Source organism: Polypterus senegalus, chromosome 4 (genome assembly GCF_016835505.1).
Source record: "Polypterus senegalus isolate Bchr_013 chromosome 4, ASM1683550v1, whole genome shotgun sequence".
NCBI classification, from domain to species: Eukaryota; Metazoa; Chordata; class Cladistia; order Polypteriformes; family Polypteridae; genus Polypterus; species Polypterus senegalus.
In genome coordinates this window covers 5,746,103-5,769,948 of record NC_053157.1, presented here as the reverse complement: position 1 = coordinate 5,769,948, position 23,846 = coordinate 5,746,103, and the positions used below count along the sequence as shown (strand labels likewise).

General features: G+C 40.1%; 1 protein-coding gene across 1 annotated transcript in view; it reads left to right on the top strand.

Moving 5' to 3' along the window:
• LOC120527109 (hedgehog interacting protein) overlaps positions 1-23,846 on the top strand; it is a 215,047-nt gene that overhangs the window by 148,865 nt on the left and 42,336 nt on the right. Inside the window, exon 11 of the mRNA XM_039750200.1 lies at positions 6,827-6,908. Coding sequence (XP_039606134.1) covers positions 6,827-6,908 — 82 coding nt within the window. The remainder of the gene's footprint in view (positions 1-6,826; positions 6,909-23,846) is intronic.

Here is a 23,846-nt window from a genome sequence, read left to right as displayed (position 1 = left end):
TGCAAAACTGAGTATTTTGCTTTACGCATGCGCATTGATCTCTCGCCAGATGTCGATACCATTTTTGCTGTTGTTTGCTCCTTGATACTCATACGAGCGCAGGGGATCTCAGTCAGACCAAGGAAGCAAACTTCTCTTCTAGCAAGGAGAGCCCATCTAAAACATAACGGAGGGTTTTGTCACCATTTACAGCTGATGACCACCATCAACCCTTCCTTTTAACAAAAGTCGACATCCGGCCTGAAAGAGTTAAAGGGAAATGGTGAAGTGACTTGGAGTGACCAGACCTCAATCCAGTGGCATGACTTGAAGATGGCTGGACACCAACGCAACCCATCAGACTTGAAGGAGTTGGAGCAGTTTGGCCTTTGAGGGACTGGGTGGTGACCTTCAACAAGAGACCTGCAGCAAAAAGAAGGGGGGGGGGCTCCATAAAGTATTGTCTTTGGGGGGTGAATACTTATGCACACCCAGGTTTTCTGTTGTAATTATTGTTGGTGTCACAATCAAAAATATTTTGCACCTTCAAAGGGAAGGTCTACAGGACGGTAGTGAGACCAACTGTGTTATATGGGCTGGAGACGGTGGCACAGGAGACAGAGCTGGAGGTGGCAGACTGGGTGTGATGAGGATGGACAGGATTAGAAATGAGGACATTAGAGGTGGGACGGTTGGGAGACAAAGTCAGAGAGGCGAGATGGCGTTGGTTTGGACATGTGAGGAGGAGAGAGAAGGGTGGCAAGGATAGAGCTGCCAGGCAAGAGGAGAAGAGGAAGACCTAAGAGGAGGGTTGTGAATGTGGTGAGAGAGGACATGCAGGTGATGACATGTGACAGAGCAATATGACGAGGACAGAAAGATATGGAAGAAGATGATCAGCTGTGGCAACCCCTAATGGGAGCAGCCAGAAGAAGAAGAAGAAAGTGGTGGGCCTGTTGTGTAAATTAAATGGTCCAACTCCCCCCAAACCCTCCCAAAAACATCCATTTGAATTCCAAGTTGTAATGCGACACAACAGGAGCGGGTTATTCATTTTGTAGTGAGTTCATGTCTATCGTTGTCTATCAGCCTGAGTATGTGTTTGCTTCACACACGTTTTCAGTAGCCATGAAGGGAGAAGAGACCACCAAATAAATTTCCAGAGGCAAATGTCCGGCCGATTGCATTATTCCTTTGTCTGGCTAGAATTATCAGTTTCATCTGTGCTGATGAGCTAAACTCAGCAACTCAATCTGGGGAGCAGTTGGGGTCTCACGTTAAAAGCACCGCGCGTTACTCAGTCCGATTACTTCTTAAAGTAACGCGTGACCTAACGTGTATCTTACTGAAGTGAATATAGCCGCGCTATTCTTATTATTCCAGCAGCACTGAGTGTAAGAGGATAAGCACACGTATCGGTATGCCAGTCCTCTACAGGGCTCAGCTAAGCAGAAAAGCGGGTGCTGCATGCAATCCGGTAACAGAAACCTACGAAGCAAGCATCAGTTTGGCTAAACATGTTTATGAAACAGAAAACAACGGTCACAGACGTCACGCTGATCTTCACACTCACGGAGGCCGATGACGACGTTTAACTCTTTTACTTGTGCAGTTTAATGATGGACTCCTCAAAATTACTTACCCAGCAGATCAGGTGTCTGCCCCAAGTGGGTTATTTACCTTAAACCCGGTTATGTGAGTGTCTGGCTGTGTGATGCAGTTTCTGATGATCGGCTTGGACACATTTCACTGTAAACTGTCAGACAAAATGGACTGCTGAATTCATTCCACTGCTACCATCGTGAGTTACAGTCTATCAGGGTTTGTTAAAACAACAAGTCACGGCCCAGAATTGGTCACAGGTTGCTGCCTTTGAGTCACAAATGACTGGTGTATGTAATGGTAATGGGTGGTGTGATGGGTGGGCTGTGAAGTGGGACACTTTGTGTGTGTGTGTCTGTGTGATTCTCCAAGGGCCCCCCAACTCTGTCATTCTACATCATTATTACCATCACCAGAGTACGTATCTCGAGGTATGCGATACGTCACATCATATAACGTCACATATGGCAGACGTCGCTTCTCAGCTTACAGCCACCACAGACACAGCCAGCCTGCTGCCGCGTCTCAGTTACCTGCTGGAGTGCTGCCACCTAGTGGAGAGCCATGGGATATTTTAATTTGGTGGCTACACTTGGTGGAAAATAACGTTAAAAATTAACAGTCTGAAGTTATGTGGTTGTAAAAAACGGTATAAAGATGATGATGGTTCGAAACAACTAGTTTAAGATTATGAGTAATCAAAAATTAGATTGTTAACCTTAAGATTATTAAAAACTAGTTTATTAAGATTAAGATTATTCCATAATTTTAAATTATTTAAGATTATTAAAATTAAGATTAATTTCAGATGATTAAGACTACATAAAATTACTAAGATTAACACTATGAATATTAAATTAAAATATTATTAAGATTGACGTTAAGATTATTAAGGTTATTATTTTCAATTTGACTATTAAAATTATTCAGTAATTTAAGATTATTATTAAGATTAAGATAATTTAAGATTATTAAAATTAAGATTAATGAAAGGTTATTTAAACTTATTAATATTAAGATTAATATTATTAATATTACATTAAGATTATTAAATTTAATATTATTAATCTTAACATTATTCTTAATAACCTTAATTATTATTGTCAACTAGATTATTAAGATTAAGATTATTAAATAATTTAAGATTATTAAAATTAATTTAAAATGATTAAGATTACTTAAAATTGTTAAGAGTAATTTTAACACTATTAATATTAAATTAAGATTATTATTAAGATTAACATTAAGATTATTATTATCAAATCGATTATTAATATTAAGATTATTCAGTAATTTAAAATGATCATTAAGATCATTTAAGATTATTAAAGTTAAGATTAATTTATGATTATTTAAAACTATTAATATTAAGATTAACACTATTAATATTAAATTAAGACTGTTAAAATAAATCTTAATAAGATCATTAATAATAACGTTAAGATTATTGAGATTATTATTATCAACTTGATTATAAAGAAATTATTAAATAATTTAAGATTATTATTAAGATTATGATCATTTATTTAACATTATTAAAGTTAAGATTAATTTAAGGTTATTAAGATTAGTTAAAATTAAGATTAACACTATTAATAATATATAGCTCATTAAAATTAATTTATTATTTAGATTATTAAGATTAACATTAAGATTGTTAAGATTATTGTCAAATATATTATTAATATTAAGAGTATTCATTAGTTTAAGATTATCATTAAAATTAAGATAATTGAAAGATTATTAAAGTTAGGATTAATTTAAGATTATTTAAAATGATTAAGATTAACACTATTAATATTAAATTAAGATTATTAAGAATAACGTTAAAATAACGTTAAAAATCACTCTTTTTAATATTCAGTTATGATCTGGACAAGAATGCAAATTTCAATTCAATACTCTTTTTATACAAGAAGATATTAGTGATTTGGGATAACGTGAACAGGCTGTGAAATCTGCTTTTTTCTGTAAAAATACGTGTTTTTTTTTTTTAACTTTCTCCTATACAAAGTGTAGGGAAAGTATTGTAATCGTCCAAAAATTCGATTTCAACATTTTGATGAATCTCGATGTTTTAGACCTCCCAGGCTGTGAAATCTGCTATTTTTCTGTAAAAATACGTTTTGATTTTTACTTTCTCATATATGAAGTATAGGGAAAGTGCTGGAATTCTCAAAAATTCCATTTCAAGATGTTGATGAATCTCGATAGTATAGGGAGACTCAGGGAGGTCTAAAACAAGTATAGGAAAAGTACTGGAATTATCCGAAAATTCGATGTTGAAATTGTGATGAATCTCGACGTTTTAGATCTCCCTGAGTCCGATATACTTTCTCGGACTTTCTCAAAGGGAAAGTATTGGAATTGTCCAAAAATTCCATTTCAAGATGTTGATAAATCTCGATGTTTTAGATCTCCCTGAGTCCGAAAATACAATTTTTACATTCTCATATATGAAGTACAGGGAAGTATTGTAATCGTCACATAACTCAACCTTGAAATTCTGATGAATCTCAACGTTTTAGACATCCCCGAGTCAGATTTACTTTCTCGGGCTTTCTCGTAGGGAAAGTATTGTAATCGTCCAAAAATTCGATTTCAACATTTTGATGTATCTCGATGTTTTAGACCTTCCAGGCTGTAAAATCTGCTTTTTTTCTGTAAAAATACATTTTGTTTTTTACTTTTGCGTGGATGAAGTACAGAGAAAGTGCTGGAATTCTCCACAAATTCCATTTCGAGATGTTGATGAATCTCGATGTTTTAGACCTCCCTGAGTTTCCCTAGACAAAGTATAGGAAAAGTATTGGAATAATTCGAAAATTCGATGTTGAAATTTTGAGGAATCTCGACATTTTAGACCTCCCTGAGTCCGATTTACTTTCTCGTAGGGAAAGTATTTTAATCATCCAAAAATTAAATTTTGAGATTTTGATGAAATGTCAACATTTTAGACCTCCCTGAGTCTGAAAATACTATTTTTGGAATTATTTCTGTGTGTCTTTGTGTGTGTAAATTGATATCTTGAGTACGCTTTCACTTAGGTCAACGAAATTTTGCATACAAGTATGAGGTACAAGACGTAAATTTTTATTAACTTTTTGGACTATTTATGCTACTTTAACTGAAATGTTTCCCCAAAAATATTAAAAATTTGATAATTTCACATCATATTATGGTAAACCACCACATTCTTAGCATTTTATGTTGCTTTGCATGTTTTCGGAAAAACAACCGTTTTTCGAGTTAATCTTAATTTTCCGTTTGACGTTCAAATGGTGACACATACGTATTTGAGAACTTTTTTGCTTTACGTGAACAAAATTTTGTGTCCAAGTATTACCTTACACACATTACTAAAGTCTCTTGCAATGTTTGACTCTCTTCCGCTTACTGAAAGTGGTAAATTTACCTGAATTGTTCGCTAAAATAAATTTATCATGGCAAATTTTGTATTCGTGCAGCTGCAGAGTCTGATTTATTCAGCTATACTTTTATAATAGTTATTCAATGTATTACTAATTTGATTTGATTTGATGTTGATGGTTCTTAAATGTACACAATATAAAAATGTAATCATCGTCTTGCGGTTTACTCCTCAAATATCCGTCCCCATATAAGCATATAAGAAAGCCGCGGGAAGGAGACCGCTCCCGATTTTTGTTTTTTTGTTAATGAGGTAACGTTCCCCCACCTGGAAGTTGTTGCTGACGTCACTCGCTGTTATTTTGGGTTTTTCCTCTCCGCTCTCAGCTGTTGTTGTTTTCCTTGGCCCACCCGTTCCATGTCTGTCGTTTGGGGGTTTCTTTCTTTTTCAGAACATTCCAGATTGTTGCACCGGCTGTGCCTGTTGTTTCTTCAATGGCTGGAGTTGATTTTTTACTTTGTTTCTAAACCTTCAAAATCTCATTGGTCATCATGTTGGCTTAGGCTTTTTAACGAGACGCCCAGATAAGACCAAATAATATTTACAGAATCAGTGAGTGTTTAAGGAGGTTAGCGAGTGCAGATAGAGACCCTTGATGCAGATTTTTAGGAAGTCACTGCATACTGGGGAGCTTGTGAAGGACTGGAAAATGTTAAATATCACCCCATTATATGAAAAGGGTGACCGGGCAGATCCAAGCAGCTGTAGGCCAGTAAGCTTAACGTGCATCACAGGAAAATTAATGGAAGGAATGATTAAGGATAAGATTGAGCAACACATGGCAAGGACAGGAGTTATTAGGACAGACAGCATGGGTTCAGAAGAGGGAGGTCGTGTTTTACTAACATGCTGGAATTCTATGAGGAGGCAACAAAAGCATACGACCAGATTGGAGCTCATGATGTTATTTATCTGGACTTTAACCAATAAGGTGCCAACTGAGAGGGTGGGCATCAAACTAAAACAAGTGGCAGTTCAGGGTGTGGTGTGTTGGTGGGTGAAGAATTGGCTCAGATACAGGAAGCAGAGGGTGATGGTGCGAGGTACCTCATCAGAACTGGGTGACGTTAAGAGTGGTGACCAGCAGGGGGCAGTGCTGGGGCCACTGCTGCTATTATTAATATCTTGAAAGGATTTGGAAAGGAATATAAGTAACAAGCTGGTGAAGTCTGCAGATGATACCAAGATAAGTGGATTGGCAGATAATTGAGAATCTATTGGAACATCACAGTGGAACTTGGACAGCAGACCGGCTTGGGCAGATCTTTTTTTTTTTTGTATTGATCTTAAATGTGTGTTTATGCACTCACATTGTTTTTTCAGATGTCTTTGTTTTGCTATTGGACCTCTGGAACAATGGCTTCTGTTTTTTGTACTTCCCTGCTGCAAACAGATTTCCCCCTATGGTAATAAAGTCTGCCTAACCCTAAACCTAAACCTAATCTTCTGTTTAACGGGACTGGATGTCAATATCAGGAAGTTAAAGTTGACATTCTGAGCTCTCGTCTCGTAGTCACCTTTTGATCTCAGACTCGGATATTTTCAGTCAGTCCACAGCAGACACAAACCAATCGGCCTTGCCACTCCAACACTTTTATTTGTGACTGTATGTATTAAAATGCAAGTTGGCATTGACACTCCTTTTCTGTGGTCTGTTTTTTTTATTTTTCTTCTTCTCCTTGGTTTCCTCCTGTTTTTCCTGTACAGATGCACAAAGTGTTCAGTCATAACCTTAAATGTTAAAAGATATCTTTAAAACCCTTAAAACGTAAACTAATCAACGCTGCTCTCTTTTTTGTTTTTTTCTTCACACAGGTGAAGTGTACATTTTGGCCAGCAGTAAAAGCATGACGCAGTCTCACAGCGGGAAGCTCTACAAACTGGTCGACCCCAAGAGGTACAACTTGTCTTCTGTGCAGCGTGTGGGTTTCAAAGCAAAGTCTTGTGTTTGCTCGAGTGTTGTGTGACATGAAATGCAATCTGGCGATCTGCTCTTCTTACGCTTGTGTTTCATTAGCCATACGATGGAAAGGAGAACGTTGGCAATTACCAGAGAGGAAGGACCCCAGAAATGGGGCTGAAATTGGTGTTCTGCACGGTCAAAACGTGCATTTTATGGTACCATGGTGGCATAGAGGTTAGGAGCTGTGCCCTCACAGTGCAATGTTCAAACTTTAGCCTGGATACTAACTGGGTGGGGGTAACAGGTTCTACCCTGGTCTTTATCTGGATGCAAGTGTTTTCTCACACATCTTAAATTAAGGTAGATAGAATTTAAGTTTAGTATAGTAGGCAAGATAGATAGATATGAAAGGCACTATAAAATAGATAGATAGATATATAGATACATAGATAGTGTGAAAGGCACTATATAATAGAATTTAATTTTAGTATGGTAGGCAGGATAGATAGATAGATAATGTGAAAGGCACTATATAATAGATAGATAGATAGAATTTAATTTTAGTATGGTAGGCAAGATAGATAGATATGAAAGGCACCATACAATAGATAGAATTTAAGTTTAGTATAGTAGGCAGGATAGATAGATAGATAGATAATGTGAAATGCACTATAAAATAGATAGATAATGTGAAAGGCACTATAAGATAGAAGATATATAGATACATAGATAGATAGTGTGAAAGGCACTATATAATAGATAGATAATGTGAAAGGCACTATATAATAGAATTTAATTTTAGTATGGTAGGCAGGATAGATAGAATTTGAGTTTAGTATACAGGTGCTGGTCATAAAATTAGAATATCATGACAAAGTTGATTTATTTCAGTAATTCCATTCAAAAAGTGAAACTTGTATGTTAGATTCATTCATTACACACAGACTGATGTATTTCAAATGTTTATTTCTTTTAATTTTGAAGATTATAACTGACAACTAATGAAATTAGTAAATGGAATTACTGAAATAAATCAACTTTGTCATGATATTCTAATTTTATGACCAGCACCTGTAGTAGGCAAGATAGATAGATAATGTGAAAGACATTATATAATAGATAGAATTTAATTTTAGTATAGTAGGCAGGATAGATAGATGTGAAAGGCACAATATCTGTGTATCTACAGTACATGTTTCTATACAATCCTACACCCTTTGACCAATCTGGACCATAGTTGCTCTCTAGGACCACACAGACAAGACCGACTACTTTGAAGTTTTGACCCTGGGGGTCCCATTGAATTTTTTTTTTTCTCTGCTCTACAGTTTGCGCACCAATGCCACCTGCTAGCACAGAGTAAGTAGTTCAGTCTTACACCCCTTGACCAATTTGTACCAAATTGTGCATAGTTGCCTTTAAGAACCAGATGAACTAAATAGACTACTCTGGAACACAAAATGTTGACACGGAGGGTCTCAATTTCGTTTTTTTATTTATTATTTTTTATTATTAATTGCTATGTGCTAAAGTTTTAACACTAATGCTGGCTCAGATCGAGTAGTACAGTCTCTTACACACTTTCCCTGATCTGAACCAGTTTTAATCCCCCCCTCATAGCTCATACTTCTCAATCCTGAATCAGTCCAGTGTAATAACGAGAAAAACACAGATAAAGAATTGGGGCACCGTAGTCAGGTCAGGTTGAAGGGCATGCACTTGTACAGCGTGTTGCCGCACGCATTGCATGGTGAAACAGCTCAGAATTCTGGTTGGTAACCCCCAGGCAGATACACACTCCAGCCTCCCATAAATGACCCTCTATCTGCCAACAGTCAGGTGTTAAGTGGACGACCCCTTGGTCTGGTCCAGCCACTTGTGTCCTCAACAACTAGCCGGATCACCCTCGGGTAATGGCGCCACATGGCCGTAGTGTCGTAATTGACGTTCCCTCACAATGCAGGTCATCTGCCTCATTCAGGACTCTGTGAGCAACACAAAGTCAAACCAGCGGTACCCGAGGACTCTCTGAAGAGACACAGCAGTGAAGGAGTCAAGTCTTCATCTCAGGTCACTGGATAACGTCCATGCCTCGCAACCAAATAGCAAGACAGGATTCTAAAAGATTTGGACCTTCAACATATAACTACGATCCCCATTATAAATAGCAGTTCAAAAAGCAACATGAAAATTAGGTTTTTAGTCTCTGCAAACGTGCGTCAGTCCTCGACTTCCTCCAAGATGGCGGCACAGCAGATTTTAAGTCCGATAGAACAGGAAGAGGAGGGTCCCGGTGATCAGAACCTTGAAGTGACATCATTAGGGAATGTGACTGTCAATCTCCGCTTCAACAGAGTGAGGAAGAGGAAACACAATAGGCAACAGTGCCAACCCCTGGTCGGGTGTGTAATTACTTTTATACGAGCCTTGAAGTGGTGACACTAGTCACTCTGGGCTTTCTGCAGCACCACTTCAACTTTTTTGGGTCAGATGGAGAAGTAAGCCATATTAGAACAAGTCTCCCCCTGAACAAGATGCCAGGCCATTACAAAGCAAACTCACACAGTGCCAATTATAAATCACTGATTGACCCGATAAGTAGATCTTTGGGGTATCAGAAGAAAAAATGATAAAATCTCCAGAAGAAGCCACACAAGTTAAAGGACAAATGGGCCACCTCTGTAGGGTCCATGGCCAGGCCGGGATTCAGTCCCAGGACTCAAGCGGCACTAACCACTGTGTCGCCTGCCATGCGAATGAAGGATTTTGAGATTTTGTATTATATTTGTATTAAATCCTTAAGAATTTTCAGGAAGAGGAACTTTTGAGAGAAGAGCAAAGAACAACTCCTCACGGGAATCTCGGCTCTTCTTGTGTAAGGAGCGACGTCGCCACGTGTGGAGCCTGCAGTTGTAGTCGGGACAAGGCAGCCAAGGGTTAAACACGAAGGCAGCCTTTCTCGTTTTATTAAAATGGAGACGGATCCCTTTGCTAATTTAGCGTAGGTGATGACAGTGCCACCCATGTCTAATGTAATTAAGCAGGGTGCAGATGTTTCTAGAGCCCCCCAGTCAGGGCCCTTGCCTTACATGTTATTTATGTTTTCTGGCATTGCCGCAGTTTCCAAAGAACAATTCTTTCACCATCTATGGACTTGTTTAGGCTGACGGTGCGTGAGTTTGACTTAATTAGCCACATCAGCTCCGTTATTGGTATCTCGTTACAGATGGCTGGCTAGCTTGGCCTTGGAAATGTTTTTTTTTTTTTTTTTTCAGTTTGCTCCGAAATATAGGGTGGTCTTAACTAAGCTACACCTGAACTGCCAATTAAATGTTGATATGAGAGTAGATACAGAGTAGGTTTTTAGTTTTATCTAATTATCAAGAGATTAGATAGTAGATTACGCACACTCACTGGCCACTTCATTAGGTACACCTTGCTAGTATCAGGTTGGACCCCCTTTTGCCTTCAGAACTTTTCTGTGCCTGGTGGTTCCACCCTCAACATTCATTTCCCGATGTACCCCTCATCTTTCCTCTGCACGTGCCCAAACCATCTCAGTCCAGGCCCCCCTCACTTGGTCACCAAACTGCCATACCTGTGTTGTCCCTCTAATGCCAGGGGTCGCCAACTCCAGGCCTGGAGGACCACCGTGGCTGCAGGTTTTCATTCTGTCCCTCTTCTGAATGAGTGACCTGCTTTTGCTGCTAATTGATGTATTTTGAACTCATTTTAATTGATTTGCTCTTGAAGACTCAGACCCCTTAATAATTAATAGGGGTGTCAAACTCCAGGCCTGGAGGGCCGCAGTGGCTGCAGGTTTTCATTCTAACCCTTTTCTTAATCAGTGACCAGTTTTCACTGGTAATTATTTTTTTTTCTCTTCATTTTAGTAGCCCTGTTTCTAAGGAGGGGCAGCACGGTGGCGCAGTGGGTAGCACTGCTGTCTTGCAGTTAGGAGACCTGGGTTTGCTTCCTGGGTCCTCCCACGTGGAGTTTGCGTGTTCTCCCCGTGTCTGGGTGGGTTTCCTCCCACAGTCCAAAGACATGCAGGTCAGGTGCTTTGGCAATCCTAAATTGTCCCGTGTGTGTGCCCTGTGGTGGTCTGGTGCCCTGCCCAGGGTTTGTTTCCTGCCTTGTTGGCTGGGATTGGCTCCAGCAGACCTCCGTGACCCTGTAGTTAGGATATAGCAGGTTAGATAATGGATGGATGTTTCTAAGGATTCAGTCTTTTGAATTCTTTTCTTCATTAAATGACAGCCAAACAGAAATGAGGCGTGAAACGAGCCAACAGATGACCAGCTAAATTGGGGCTTCAAACTCCAACCAATTTCACTCCAACTCGTTTCTTAATGAGAAGTCGATTCTTGCTGGTTAAGCTCATTATTTAATTCAGTGGCCTGTTGCTGCTCTCATTCTGCCACAGTAGACATTTTCCAAAACTGTTCATTTTCTAAGAACACTGTCAAGATGTTTTGGTGACCTGAGAGATCAGCCTTACTGAGATCTTCACCTATCTTTATTTTTAGCTATTGTGTGATGGGCAAAGGTGAGCTGGTCACGCGGCAGCTTATTTTGTGTCTCATTATTGTTTTGCTGCTAATTAAGGAAAAAGAAACCACTAAGCCAGGGGTGTCGAACTCCGGGCCTGGAGGGCCGCAGTGGCTGCCGGTTTTCATTCTAACCCGTTTCCTAATCAGTAACCAGTTTTCACTGCTAATGAACTTTTTTCCCCGTCACTTTAATAGCCCTGTTTGAAGAGTGCAGCCCTCTGAATTGTTTCCTTTCTTTATTAAATGACAGCCAAGCAGAAATGAGACATGAAACGAGCTAACAGATGACCAGCTAAACTGGGGCTTCAAACTCCAACCAATTTCACTCCAATCACTTTCTTAATAAGAAGCCAATTCTTGCTGTTAATTAAACCCGTTATTTAATTCCATGGCTTGTTGTTACTCTCATTCTGCCACAGCACACATTTTGAAAACTGTGGTTTTTCTGTTCTTTCTAAGAGCACCAATGTCAAAGTGTTTTGGTGACCTGAGAGATCAACCTTACCAAGACCACCACCTCTCTTTAATTTCAGATTTATTTTCAGGGCACAGGGGAGCTGGTCGTGTGGTGGCTTGTTTTGTATCTCATTATTGTTTGGCTGCTAATTAAAGAAAAAGAAACAGCTATGGGGCCTGAATGAAGATAATTAAAGGAAGTAATCAGCAGCAAAAATTGGTCACTAATTAAGAAGATGGTTAGAATGAAAACCTGCAGCCACTGCGGCACTTCAGGACTGAAGTTCGCCACCCCTGCACTAAGGGGCCTGAGCAAGCTAATTAAAACTAAGACAAAATTAGTTAATTAGCAGCAAAAACTGGTCACTAATGAAGAAGATGGTTAGAATGAAAACCTGCCGGACTGGAGTTCAACATCCATCCATCCATCCATTATCCAACCCGCTATTATCCTAACTACAGGGTCACAGGGGTCTGCTGGAGCCAATCCCAGCCAGCACAAGGCAGGAAACAAACCCCGGGCAGGGTGCCAGCCCACCACAGGGAGACACAACAACAACATTTATTTCTATAGCACATTTTCATACAAATAATGTCGAATTAAAGTCCTTTACATGATGAAGAAAAGAGAAATAAAAGGTTAATTATTAAAATAAGATAACACTAATTAACATAGAATAAGAGTAGGGTCCGATGACCAGGGAGGACAGAAAAAAAACTCCAGACGGCTGGAGAGAAAAAATAAAATCTGCAGGGGGGCCACGAGACCACCCAGCACCCTCTAGGCATTCTACCTGACATAAATGATCAGTCCTCTTTGTATTTAGGGTTCTCATGGAAGGACTTGATGATGATGGACATGTGGACTTCTGGCTTTTAATCCATTAATGTAGAAACATCATGGTGGTGGTGGTGACGCAGATCGCCACCACAGAAAACCGGGAAAAGAAACAGAAGAGAGAGTAGGGGTCAGTATGGATTTTAGAACCACCATTAATAGTTATTATAATGAATTGAATATACAGTGGAACCTCGGTTCACGACCATAATTCGTTCCAAATGGTCGTGAACCGAAGTAGTTTCCCCCATAGGATTGTATGTAAATACAATTAATCCGTTCCAGACCATACGAACTGTATGTAAATATATTTTTTGAAAGATTTTTAAGCACAAATATAGTTAATTACACCATAGAATGCTAAGCGTAATAGTAAACTAAATGTAAAAACATTGAATAACACTGAGAAAACCTTGAACAGAGAAAACTAACACTGCAAGAGTTTGCGCTATAGCGCTACGAACCGCTCGCTAAAAACACTTTTTTTAATGACTTTTAAGCCCAAGGAAAAAAACGGACATTTGAAAAATCTGTAATTTAATAAACCACCAAGAAAAGTAACATTGCAACAATGCACGCTACGAACCGATCGCTGTAAACAAAAGTGAAGTGGATGTTAAAATCCAATAGGAAAAAGTCTTCATTAAATACAACGAGGTTAAAACAATGCTCGAAGCAGTCTCTTTAAAAACAAGCCCGGTACATTCTTTAACTGCCTTCTCGGCCTTATGCGTCCAGCCGTCTCTCTCTCGCACGCGCGCGCGTATGTGTGTGTGTGTCTGTCTGGCGCGCATCTGTGCGTGTGTGTCTGTGTGTGTGTGCGCTTGCTGCAAAGGGAATGCACAGGGAGAGACTGAACATCGGTGCACACAAACCAAAAGGGAAACTAGCTTGTTTGTATTCCGAGTGTGTGGTCGTGAACAGATGCAAAAGTTTGGTGAACTTTTTGGTCGTAAACCGATTTATACGTGTTCTGAGACGTTCGTGAACCGAGGTTCCACAGTACAGAGTATCAGGATTAAACGAAGGTGAAGTTATGAGAAGGCCATGTTAAAGTAACGTGTTTTCAGCCGTGTTTTAAAGTGCTCTACCGTATCAGCCTGGTGAATTCCTACTGGCAGGCTATTCCAGATTTGAGGTGCATAGCAGCAGAAGGCCGCCCGCCTCACCACTTCTTTTAAGTTTAGCTCTTGGAATTCTAAGGAGACACTCATTTGAAGATTACGATTTGGAATATAAGATGTCAGACACTCTGATATATAAGATGGAGCGAGATTATTTAAGGCTTTATAAACCATAAGCAGAATATTAAAGTCAATTCTGAATGACACAGGTAACCAGTGTAGTGACATCAAAACTGGAGAGATGTGCTTGGATTTTCTTTTCCTAGTTAGGATTCTAGCAGCTCCATTCTGTACTTGTTAAAAACGATTTATGTCTTTCTTGTGTGGTCCTGAGAGGAGTGCGTTACAGTAATCTCGCCGACTGAAAACAAAAGCGTGAACTCATTTCTCAGCATCTTTCAATGATATAAGAGGTCTAACTTTTGCTATGTTTCTTAAGTGAAAAAATGCTGTCCTAGTGGGCTAATGAATATGAGATTTAAAATTAGGGTCACAGTCAACAGTTACCCCGAAGTTCTTTACCTCCGTCTTGACTTTTAATCCTAATGCATCAAGTTTATTTCTAATAACCTCATTATTGTCAATCACTAAAATTTCAGTTTTCTCTTTATTTAGTTTGAGAAAACGACTATCTACATTGCTCACAAAAATTAAAGGAACACTTTTTTTATTGGGCCTGGCATGAAATCAATTAAAGCTGTCTGATAATTTTCTGGTTGGTTAAGCAGCGGAGGTCATTGTTAATCACTTTCAGCTGTATTGGTGTTCATGGACTTAACGACAGGTGCACTAAAGTGGCAACAATTAGAAAACCCTCCAAACAGGACTGGTTTTACATGTGGAGGTCATTTCAAGTTTCTCCCTCTTGATCTTTTTTGGCTGGTTTTCCACTCGTGCTAGTTTTGGCTTGAGTAATCATCTCTACTGGCAGTATGAGGCGATTCCTTAACCCTACAGAAGTTGCACAGGTTGTCCAACTTCTCCAGGATGGCACTTCCACACGTGCTGCAGCAAGAAGGTTTAATGTGTCTCCCAGCACAATCTCCAGAACGTGGAGGAGATTTCAGGAGACTGGCTGTTATTCTCGGAGAGCTGGACAAGGCCGTAGAAGGTCCTCAACCCATCAGCAGGACCGATACCTGCTCCTTTGTGCAAGGCGGAACAGGCTGAGCACTGCTCGTGCCCTACAGAATGACCTCCAGAGGGCCACTGGTGTGAATGTCTCTACCCAAACAATCAGGAACAGACTTCATGAAGATGGTCTGAGGGCCTGACGTCCTGTAGTGGGCCCTGTGCTCACTGCCCAGCACCGTGGAGCTCGACTGGCATTTGCTCAAGAACACCAGAATTGGCAAGTCCGCCACTGGCGCCCTGTACTTTTTACAGACGAGAGCAGGTTCACCCTGAGCAGCTGTGATAGAGCGTGAAAGAGTCTGGAGAAGACAAGGAGAACGATATGCTGCCTGCAACGTCGTTCAACATGACAGGTTTGGTGGTGGGTCAGTGATGGTCTGGGGAGGCATATCCATGGAGGGACGCACAGACATCAACTGCGTGCTCTGACTGCCATAAGGTATCGAGATGAAATCCTTGAACCCACTGTCAGACCCTACGCTGGTGCAGTAGGTCCTGGTTTCCTCCTAATGCACGACAATGCCCGGCCTCATGTGGCAAGAGTATGCAGGCAGTACCTGGAGGATGAAGGAATTGAAACAATTGAATGGCCTTCACGATCCCCTGACTTAAACCCAATAGAACATCTGTGGGACATTATGTTTCGGTCCATTAGGCGCCGCCAGGTTGCTCCTCAGACTGTACAACAGCTCAGGGATGCCCTCATACAGATCTGGGAGGAAATGCCACAAGACACCATCCGTCGTCTCATTAGGAGCGTGTCCCGACATTGTCAAGCATGCATACAAGCTCGTGAGGGCCACACAAGATACTGAAAAGCATTTTGAGGAGCAGAAATTAAGTTTTTGAAAAAATGGACTGGCCTGCCACATCTTCATTTCACTCTGATTTTAGGGTGTCTACACAATTGAGCCCTCTGTAGGCAGAAAACGTTTATTTCCATTAAAAGACTTGGCATCCTTTTGTTCCTAAGACATTGCCCTGTCGTTATTTGTATAGATATCCAACTTCATGTTGAGATCTGATGTATCTAATGTGTTCCTTTAATTTTTGTGAGCAGTGTATTTTCATCCATTTAGAAACACAAGTAAGACATTGTAAATCCAGAGGACTGTTTCATTTATGTTAGGATTGCCCAGAGGGGACTGGGTGGTCTCATGGTCTGGAATCCCTACAGATTTTATTTTTTCTCCAGCCGTCTGGAGTTTTTTTGTTTTTCTGTCCCCTGGCCATTGGACCTTACTCTTATTCTATGTTAATTAATGTTGACTTATTTTGTTTTCTTATTGTGTCTTTTATTTTTCTATTCTTCATTATGTAAAGCACTTTGAGCTACTGTTTGTATGAAAATGTGCTCTAGAAATAAATGTTGTTGTTGTTAGTGAATCAAGAGAGTCGGAGTCATCAGGTGCTATCGATAAGTACAGCTGTGTGTCATCAGCATAGCTGTGGTAGTTCACGTTGTGCCCCGAGATAATCTGACCTAATGGAAGCATGTAGATTGAGAAGAGCAGCGGACGCAGGATATACACACACACACACACACACACACACACCAAGCACACACTGGGGAAAATTTAGGATCGCCAATGCACCTAACCGGCAGGTCTTTGGACTGTGGAAGGAAACCCACGCAGACACTGGGAGACCATGCAAACTCCACGCAGGGAGGACCTGGGAAGCGAGCCCAGGTCTCCTAACTGTGAGGCAGCAGCGCTACACACTGCGCCACCGTGCTGCCCTCCACCTAACATAAAAATTCCAAAGTTGTTCCTCATTGTTTTTTTTAGGCTTCGTCTTAAAGGATTCATTGCGGTGGGTCGTGTGAGAAGTTGGTGGTCCACTTTCATTGCTTTGTTGACATTTTGTAGTCTTTATATTAAGAGAGTACCTTATTATGTAAGATAGCTTTGAGCTTAATTTCCAGTTTTTGTCCAAGAGTTATTGCCTTGAAGCCTATTAAACATCACAGGGCAACACCACAGATGAACCACAAATATAAGAAAGTCGAGAGTCATTGACGAATATAATCATTCTATACATGTTGATGAAGAATAGGACTGAACTGTCAGTCTGTCATCGTCCAACCCGCTATATCCTAACACAGGGTCATGGGGGTCTGCTGGAGCCAATCCCAGCCAACACAGGGCGCAAGGCAGGAACAAATCCCGGGCAGCAATAGGACTGAAATGGAGATGCGAATAAAGCAAAATTTGAAAAGTGAGTTTTTAGGAGTTCTTGAAATGATCCGCAGTGTTAGCCTTGCATATGTCTGTCAATTAAGTATTTGACATTTTTGGTGCATAACCGCTAAAGGCCGTCTCACCGCTTCTTTTATGCTTGGCTCTCGGAGTAAGAAGAGTATCACTGTTAGAAGATCTTGGAATGTAGGGGGGGTCATATGAAGTAGCAAGATTATTTAAGGCTTTCTATACCATTAGGCGTATTTCAAAGTCAATTCTAAAGGTCACTGGAAACCAATGTAACGATGCTAACACTGGGGTCATGTGCTCAGATTTTCTCGTCTTGCCGCTGCATTCTGAACTAACTGCGGCTGATTGATGCGTTTCTCCGGCCGACCAGTTAGGAGTGCATCACTGTAATCTTGTCGACTAAAAACAAAAGCATAAATTGATTTCTCAGAACCTTGCAGTGTTATAAGAGGTGTAACTTTTTTCTTAAATGTTTCTTAAATGAAAGAATGCAGGCCTCCTACTCTGATTAATTAAAGTTTAGGTCGGAGTCCAGGATTAAATTCTCTACCTCCACCATGACCTTTAATGCTAAGGGATCCAGTTTATCTCTAACTAGCTGTGGAAGCCCGAACTGTAAAAACCCTGGGGCTCCTAGAAACTTGAAATCGGCACTAAAAAAACTGTAGAGATGTCAGGTAATTGAAAGGAACTCCTCTGGACGACTCTCTCCTAGGAGGTTTCGTTTTGCCGACGTGCTCGCCTTGCTTGTGTATCTGATACAATACAATTTATTTTTGTATGGCCCGAAATCACACAAGGAGTGCTGCAGTAGGCTTTAACAGACCCTACCTCTTGACAGCCCCCCAGCCTTGACTCTCTAAGAAGACGAGGAAAAACTCCCAAAAAAAAAAAACCCTTGTAGGGAGAAATTGGAAGAAACCTCCGGAAAGGCAGTCAAAGAGAGGTAGGTTGGGCGTGCAGTGGGTGTCAAAAAGAAAATGGGGGTCAATACAATACAATACACAGAACAGAACAAATCCTCAATACAGTATAAAAATAAAAGTTTTACAAGTACGGAGCAGAGTTTAACAGTAGATGATATCCCATAATATGATTTGGATTTGTTTAGAGTCCTGGAGACCTCATTCATCAAGCTGCCTCCCCCATTTGGCCATTCCACAGCTGAGAGAGCACTAATCCGATGAAAGGACCCCTCTACCCCACGATTCCTACAATCCTCCATCAGGGATGACTTTACCTTAGGGTGGCAGAACAACTTGGCAGGTGGGCCGTGGGCACCAAGTGCCACATTTGAGTACCGAGAAGAGAAACAGAATAGGTGAGGGTTAGTATCAAATTCTAACTATCATGTTACTTCTGTTTTAGTGCTAATGACTAACAACAGAGATGCCGTCTGTAAATTAATCAGCAGCTCTAGTCAGGGTGTGCTAAACTGACCTGGGATTTGAAAGCTGAGACCGAAGGGGCATCTCTTATAGTAGCAGGCAGACCACTCGACAGTTTAGGGGGTCCTGTAACTAAAAGCTTGACCTCCACCTGTTATTTTATTAATCCTTGGAATCCTAAGCAGGCCGGCATCTTGAGATCTTAATGTGCGCTCAGGTTTATAAGTCATGATAAGTTCAGACTAGTAAGCCGGACCTCCGCCATTTAATACTTTATATGTTAAAAGGAGGATTTTGAAATCTGCCCTGAACTTAACTGGGAGCCAATGTAAGGATTTAAGAACTGGAGTTATGTGTTCATATTTTCTTGTTCTTGTAATAATTCTTGCAGCCGCATTTTGGATTAACTGGAGGTTGTATAAAGAACAGTTTGAACATCCAGTGAACACCGCATTGCAGTAGTCAATCCTACTAGAAATAAATGCAGGAATTAATTTCTCAGAATTCTGTTTATTTTGAAAGCGCCTTAATTTCCTAAAATTTTTAAGATGGAAGAGACCTGATTTGTGACAACTTTGTAATGTGTGCTTTAAATGACCTGCTAGAGTCAAAGATCGATGTATCCTCGGAGGTTGGAGCCCTTACCCCGACTCCACCGCTCACTTCCGGGCCGGACAGACAGACAACTTGCACGCGTCAACGTTTATATCTCCTTAACGCGCACACGTGCCGGTCCCGGGACATAACAGCGTTTTAAAAACGTTAAAGTAATGTGTGCATGTCCCTCTGCCATGCATCTCGACACCCTACCCATCAAATGAAACTTCAAAGTCTCGTCTTTCCGATGATATAAACCATTTTGACACACAACAACCACAGCACTGACACTAAAGCCTTTTTTACAGAGAAGTACATACTTTTAAGAGTTGACTGTCCCTACCTTTGAAGACCCCCTGCAAGTCAAACATCAATATTTCCGAGCAGTATTGATCCCATTCTGTCCGTAAGGCTCCAGCGAATATAATCCAGTAAAACGATTTAGGTCCAAAACACACGATATATCCTCAAAGGGACAAAAACTCCAGAAAACGTTTCATAACTTGAGACTAGCTACGTAATTTTTTTTCATTTCTATTGATCATATCAGACGTAATTTGTTTCTGTCGGCGATAACCATGCTACCGCATGAAACACGGAAGTGTTAGCTTCTGATCGACACCTAAGTTGGCCAATTACGACGGGTCTGGGGTTGACTGGCACCTCGTATAGCCAACCAGTGTCACAGAAGCTGAGGATGACGTATAGCTCAAACTCTGGTAGAATCTACCAGTTTGATTGGACACTGTGACTGACACTCAAAACTTACAGCCAATGAGCAGCCGAGCATTTTGATATGTAACTTGCCATACTAACTTGTAAACAAACGATCGAGCTGCGTGAAGGTGGCATTTGTGCCAGTCTGCAGAGTTGGTGCGTGGTTGTTTATTGTGATTTCGCCAAGTTTTTTCGCATTTTAAATATGAATAAAAGTATTGATAAACATAAATACACTCTCGATTAAATAATAAATGCATGTACGCGGCGTGAAAGTAATCAAGACGTCTAATGGCAGAGAGCGACGTGTGCCACGCCCTTGTGCTTTCTGCTTGCTAGTGATTGCTGCCATCAAGTGGCACATGGAAAAACGCTGAGCTGTGTTGTAACAGTTTGTAAAAGAAATATATATAGTTTGTGTGCATTTTATAAAAAAAGTAAAAATAAAAATATAAATATATTTTTGGCCCATAAGACTTGTATTGACTATTTTACATAGAAATGTGTATTTTTTATTGTTTTTATTATTTTTTATAACTAATAGAGTGACACTGTATGTAAATATAGATTCCTTTAGGTGTAAGCTTTCAGTAGAGCCCTCATTGATATCTGTGGGTTGAAGCATTCAAAAGTTATTACACTTTTCCATACGGTCCAAAATGTGGATAATGGTCCCTCTAAAAAGCCCCTGGGCATGCCCACATAAAAACTGGTGTAAAAAATGCCATTTGTACAGGTATTCTTTTCAAATTTGAAATGTGAGTAGTCAACAAGTTATTCTGTTGGTACATCGTGTGTTTCTGTCCCCACCTACCTACTGCAACTTTATTTTCCTTTATTTTCATAAAAAAACTTAGGCAAAAACAAAAAAATTCGTTTTTTGTGAGTTCTAATGTGCATAACGTTTGATCAGTCACACCTATAGTGATTCTGACTACTAAGGGTGAAACTAGAGAATGTGACCTTTACAAAGAGACCAAACATGTGTTTATACTCCAGATAGTTCAATAACAGCCATGATTCTAATTTGGAGAGGTCGAATTACAAGCGATTTAGCAAAAATGACCCGCTTGATAAGGGGAATATATATAAGATGCTCTCATTATTTCCATTGTTATCAATGACTAAGAATTATGTTTTTCTTCTTAGTTAGTATCAGGAAATTACTGCTCATCCAATTCGAAACAGAAGTCAGACATTGAGAGAGTCAGGGTCATCCAATACTCTGCATAAGTAAAGCTGCGTGTCATTTGTGTAACTGCGGTACTTTATCTTGTGTTTCGAAATAATCAGATCTAAAGTGAACATGTCATGTCATTTTTTTTTTTCTGACCCACTTAATCCAGACCAGGGTCACGGGGTGGAGTGGGATGGAGCCCATCCCAGCTAGCAGAGGGCGCAAGGCAGGAACAAACCCTTGACAGGGCACCACTTGGTCACAGGGCATAAAGGGAACATAGAGACTGAAAAATAAACAGCGGGCACAGAATAGACATTTTCATGGGTCCCCTATCTATAATCACCACAACTAACAAAGAATTTTCTACCTATACTTATATCCGTGTGATATTTCACGTTTTTTATCTTTAAATCAAGTTGCAAAGATTTCTAAAATCCTGCTTTTGCTTTGTCATCCATAGTATTAAGTTTTGCTTAAAAAACTGAATTCAAATCACTCTAGCACAAGGATACAACAGAAGAAAAAAATGTGAAAAATGCAAAGCGGTATAAAGATTGACTGTAATGTATTGATATATGCACACATTATATATATATTTAAATGAGCTCTGCTACCTGTCTAAGACTTGTTGATATCCAAATAATCAGCGTAGAACTCAGCATTAATGTGTTTGCGTGCACCATACAATGCTTATGTGTTTCTTATATACCATTTGGTATAGGATTTGTAAAAACAGTGTTGTTTGTGACATTCCCTGTGTTCGAATGACAAATGTAATGCATTTTATTACTACAAACGTTTGTGATGCTCCATCTGTTGGAATGACAATGCAATGCGTATGTCTCTGTTATATGCCATTTGGTATAGGATTTGTAAAAACAGTGTTCATTTTTGTGATGCGCCATCAGTTGGCTAGTGCGCTACTTCAGTTTTAGGTGACATTCTGGATCTGGTTTAGGCCTGTGCTTAAACTGCACCCCGCTGACACAAGCATGCGGTGAACCACTGCTTTCACTTTTAGTAGTAGTACTTTTAGACCGAGAGTACAGTAATCCCTCGCTATATCGCGCTTTGACTTTCGCGGTTTCACTCTATCGCGGATTTTAAATGTAAGCACATCTAAACATATATCACAGATTTTTGCTGGTTCGCGCTTTCTGCGGACAATGGGTCTTTTAATTTAGGTTACATGCTTCCTCAGTTTAATTGCCCAGTTGATTTCATACAAGGGACGCTATTGGCGGATGGCTTAGAAGCTACCCAATCAGAGCATGTATTGCATATTAACTAAAACTCCTCAATGCTATAAGATATGCTTCCCGCGCGGTGCTTGTTTGCTTCTCTCTATCTTTCTCGCTCTCTCTGCCTGACGGAGGGGGTGTGAGCAGAGGGGTTGTTTGCACAGAGGACACTGGACGCTCCTCTACAAAATGCCGCTTTATTGCGGTGCTTCTGTATACTTAAAAGCATGTATTGATTTTTTGATTGTTTGCTTTTCTTTGCGAGCGCTCCCTCTGACATTCTCTGCTCCTGACGCTCCTTTATGACGGCGCTCCTTTGAAGATAAGATATGTTTGCTTTCTTTTAATTGTGAGAAAGAACTGTCATCTCTGTCTTGTCATGGAGCACAGTTAAAATGTTTGACTAAAGGGTGTTATTTCATGTCTAGAGGGCTCTAATAATGTTAACAGGGTGGGAGAGTTTATAAGGGCTTAAAATATATAAAAATAACCACACAAACATATGGTTTCTACTTCGCGGATTTTCACCTATCGCGGGGGGTCTGGAACGCAACCCCCGCGATCGAGGAGGGATTACTGTAACGGACATGCGCAGACTGCAAAATCTATAAGAGTAAAAAAGGTTAAGGGTTTACATGTCTACGTAATCAATCAATCAATCAACATTTATTTCTATAGCACATATTCATACGAAAAAATGTAGCTCAAAGTGCTTTACAAAATGAATAGAAAAATAGAAGACACAATAAAAAATAAACATAAGTCAACATTAATTAACATAGAATAAGAGTAAGGTCCGATGGCCAGGGTGGACAGAAAAAACAAAAAAAACTTCAAAGGCTGGAGAAAAAAATAAAATCTGTAGGGGTACCAGACCACGAGACCACCCAGTCCCCTCTGGGCAATCAGGTGATTGATGGAAAAATCCACCCCGATAATCGGGTTTCTCAGAAGCCAATGACCCGATGTCTCATAAGGGCTGACGTGGCATCTTAGAAATCAGGCTGCTGTGAATAATCGGGTGCTAAATGTGCTACGTCTCTGTTCTTGTTTTCTTTTATGTTTCTGCTCATGTACAGTATGCATTTGAATTCCCCCAATCAACAGAGTTTTATCTCATCTAATCGAATCAAAGTGATTGCCATGTAGAGCTAAACCAGCTACTCCTCTGACAGACTGAACTCCTTCAGCTATTGCAGGCCATCCACTGCGGTGCTTTTTATTTATTATGGAGTCTTCCATGTCACAGAGTGACTATGGAGCCCAGAAATGTAAAGGTTTCCACAAATGACACCTTATTGTTAAGTAAGATAATAGCTGACACTAACCACTCTGGAAATACTGAGATACACACACATTAGCTACATTCAAGGAGACTGTGAGGTTCTGGAGACGCACGCCACTCCAGTAAGAGAATGAGGGCTATGATGACAAAAACCTCACAGAACAGGAGAAGCTTTATTCTTCATTCCAAGTTCCACATATGAATGG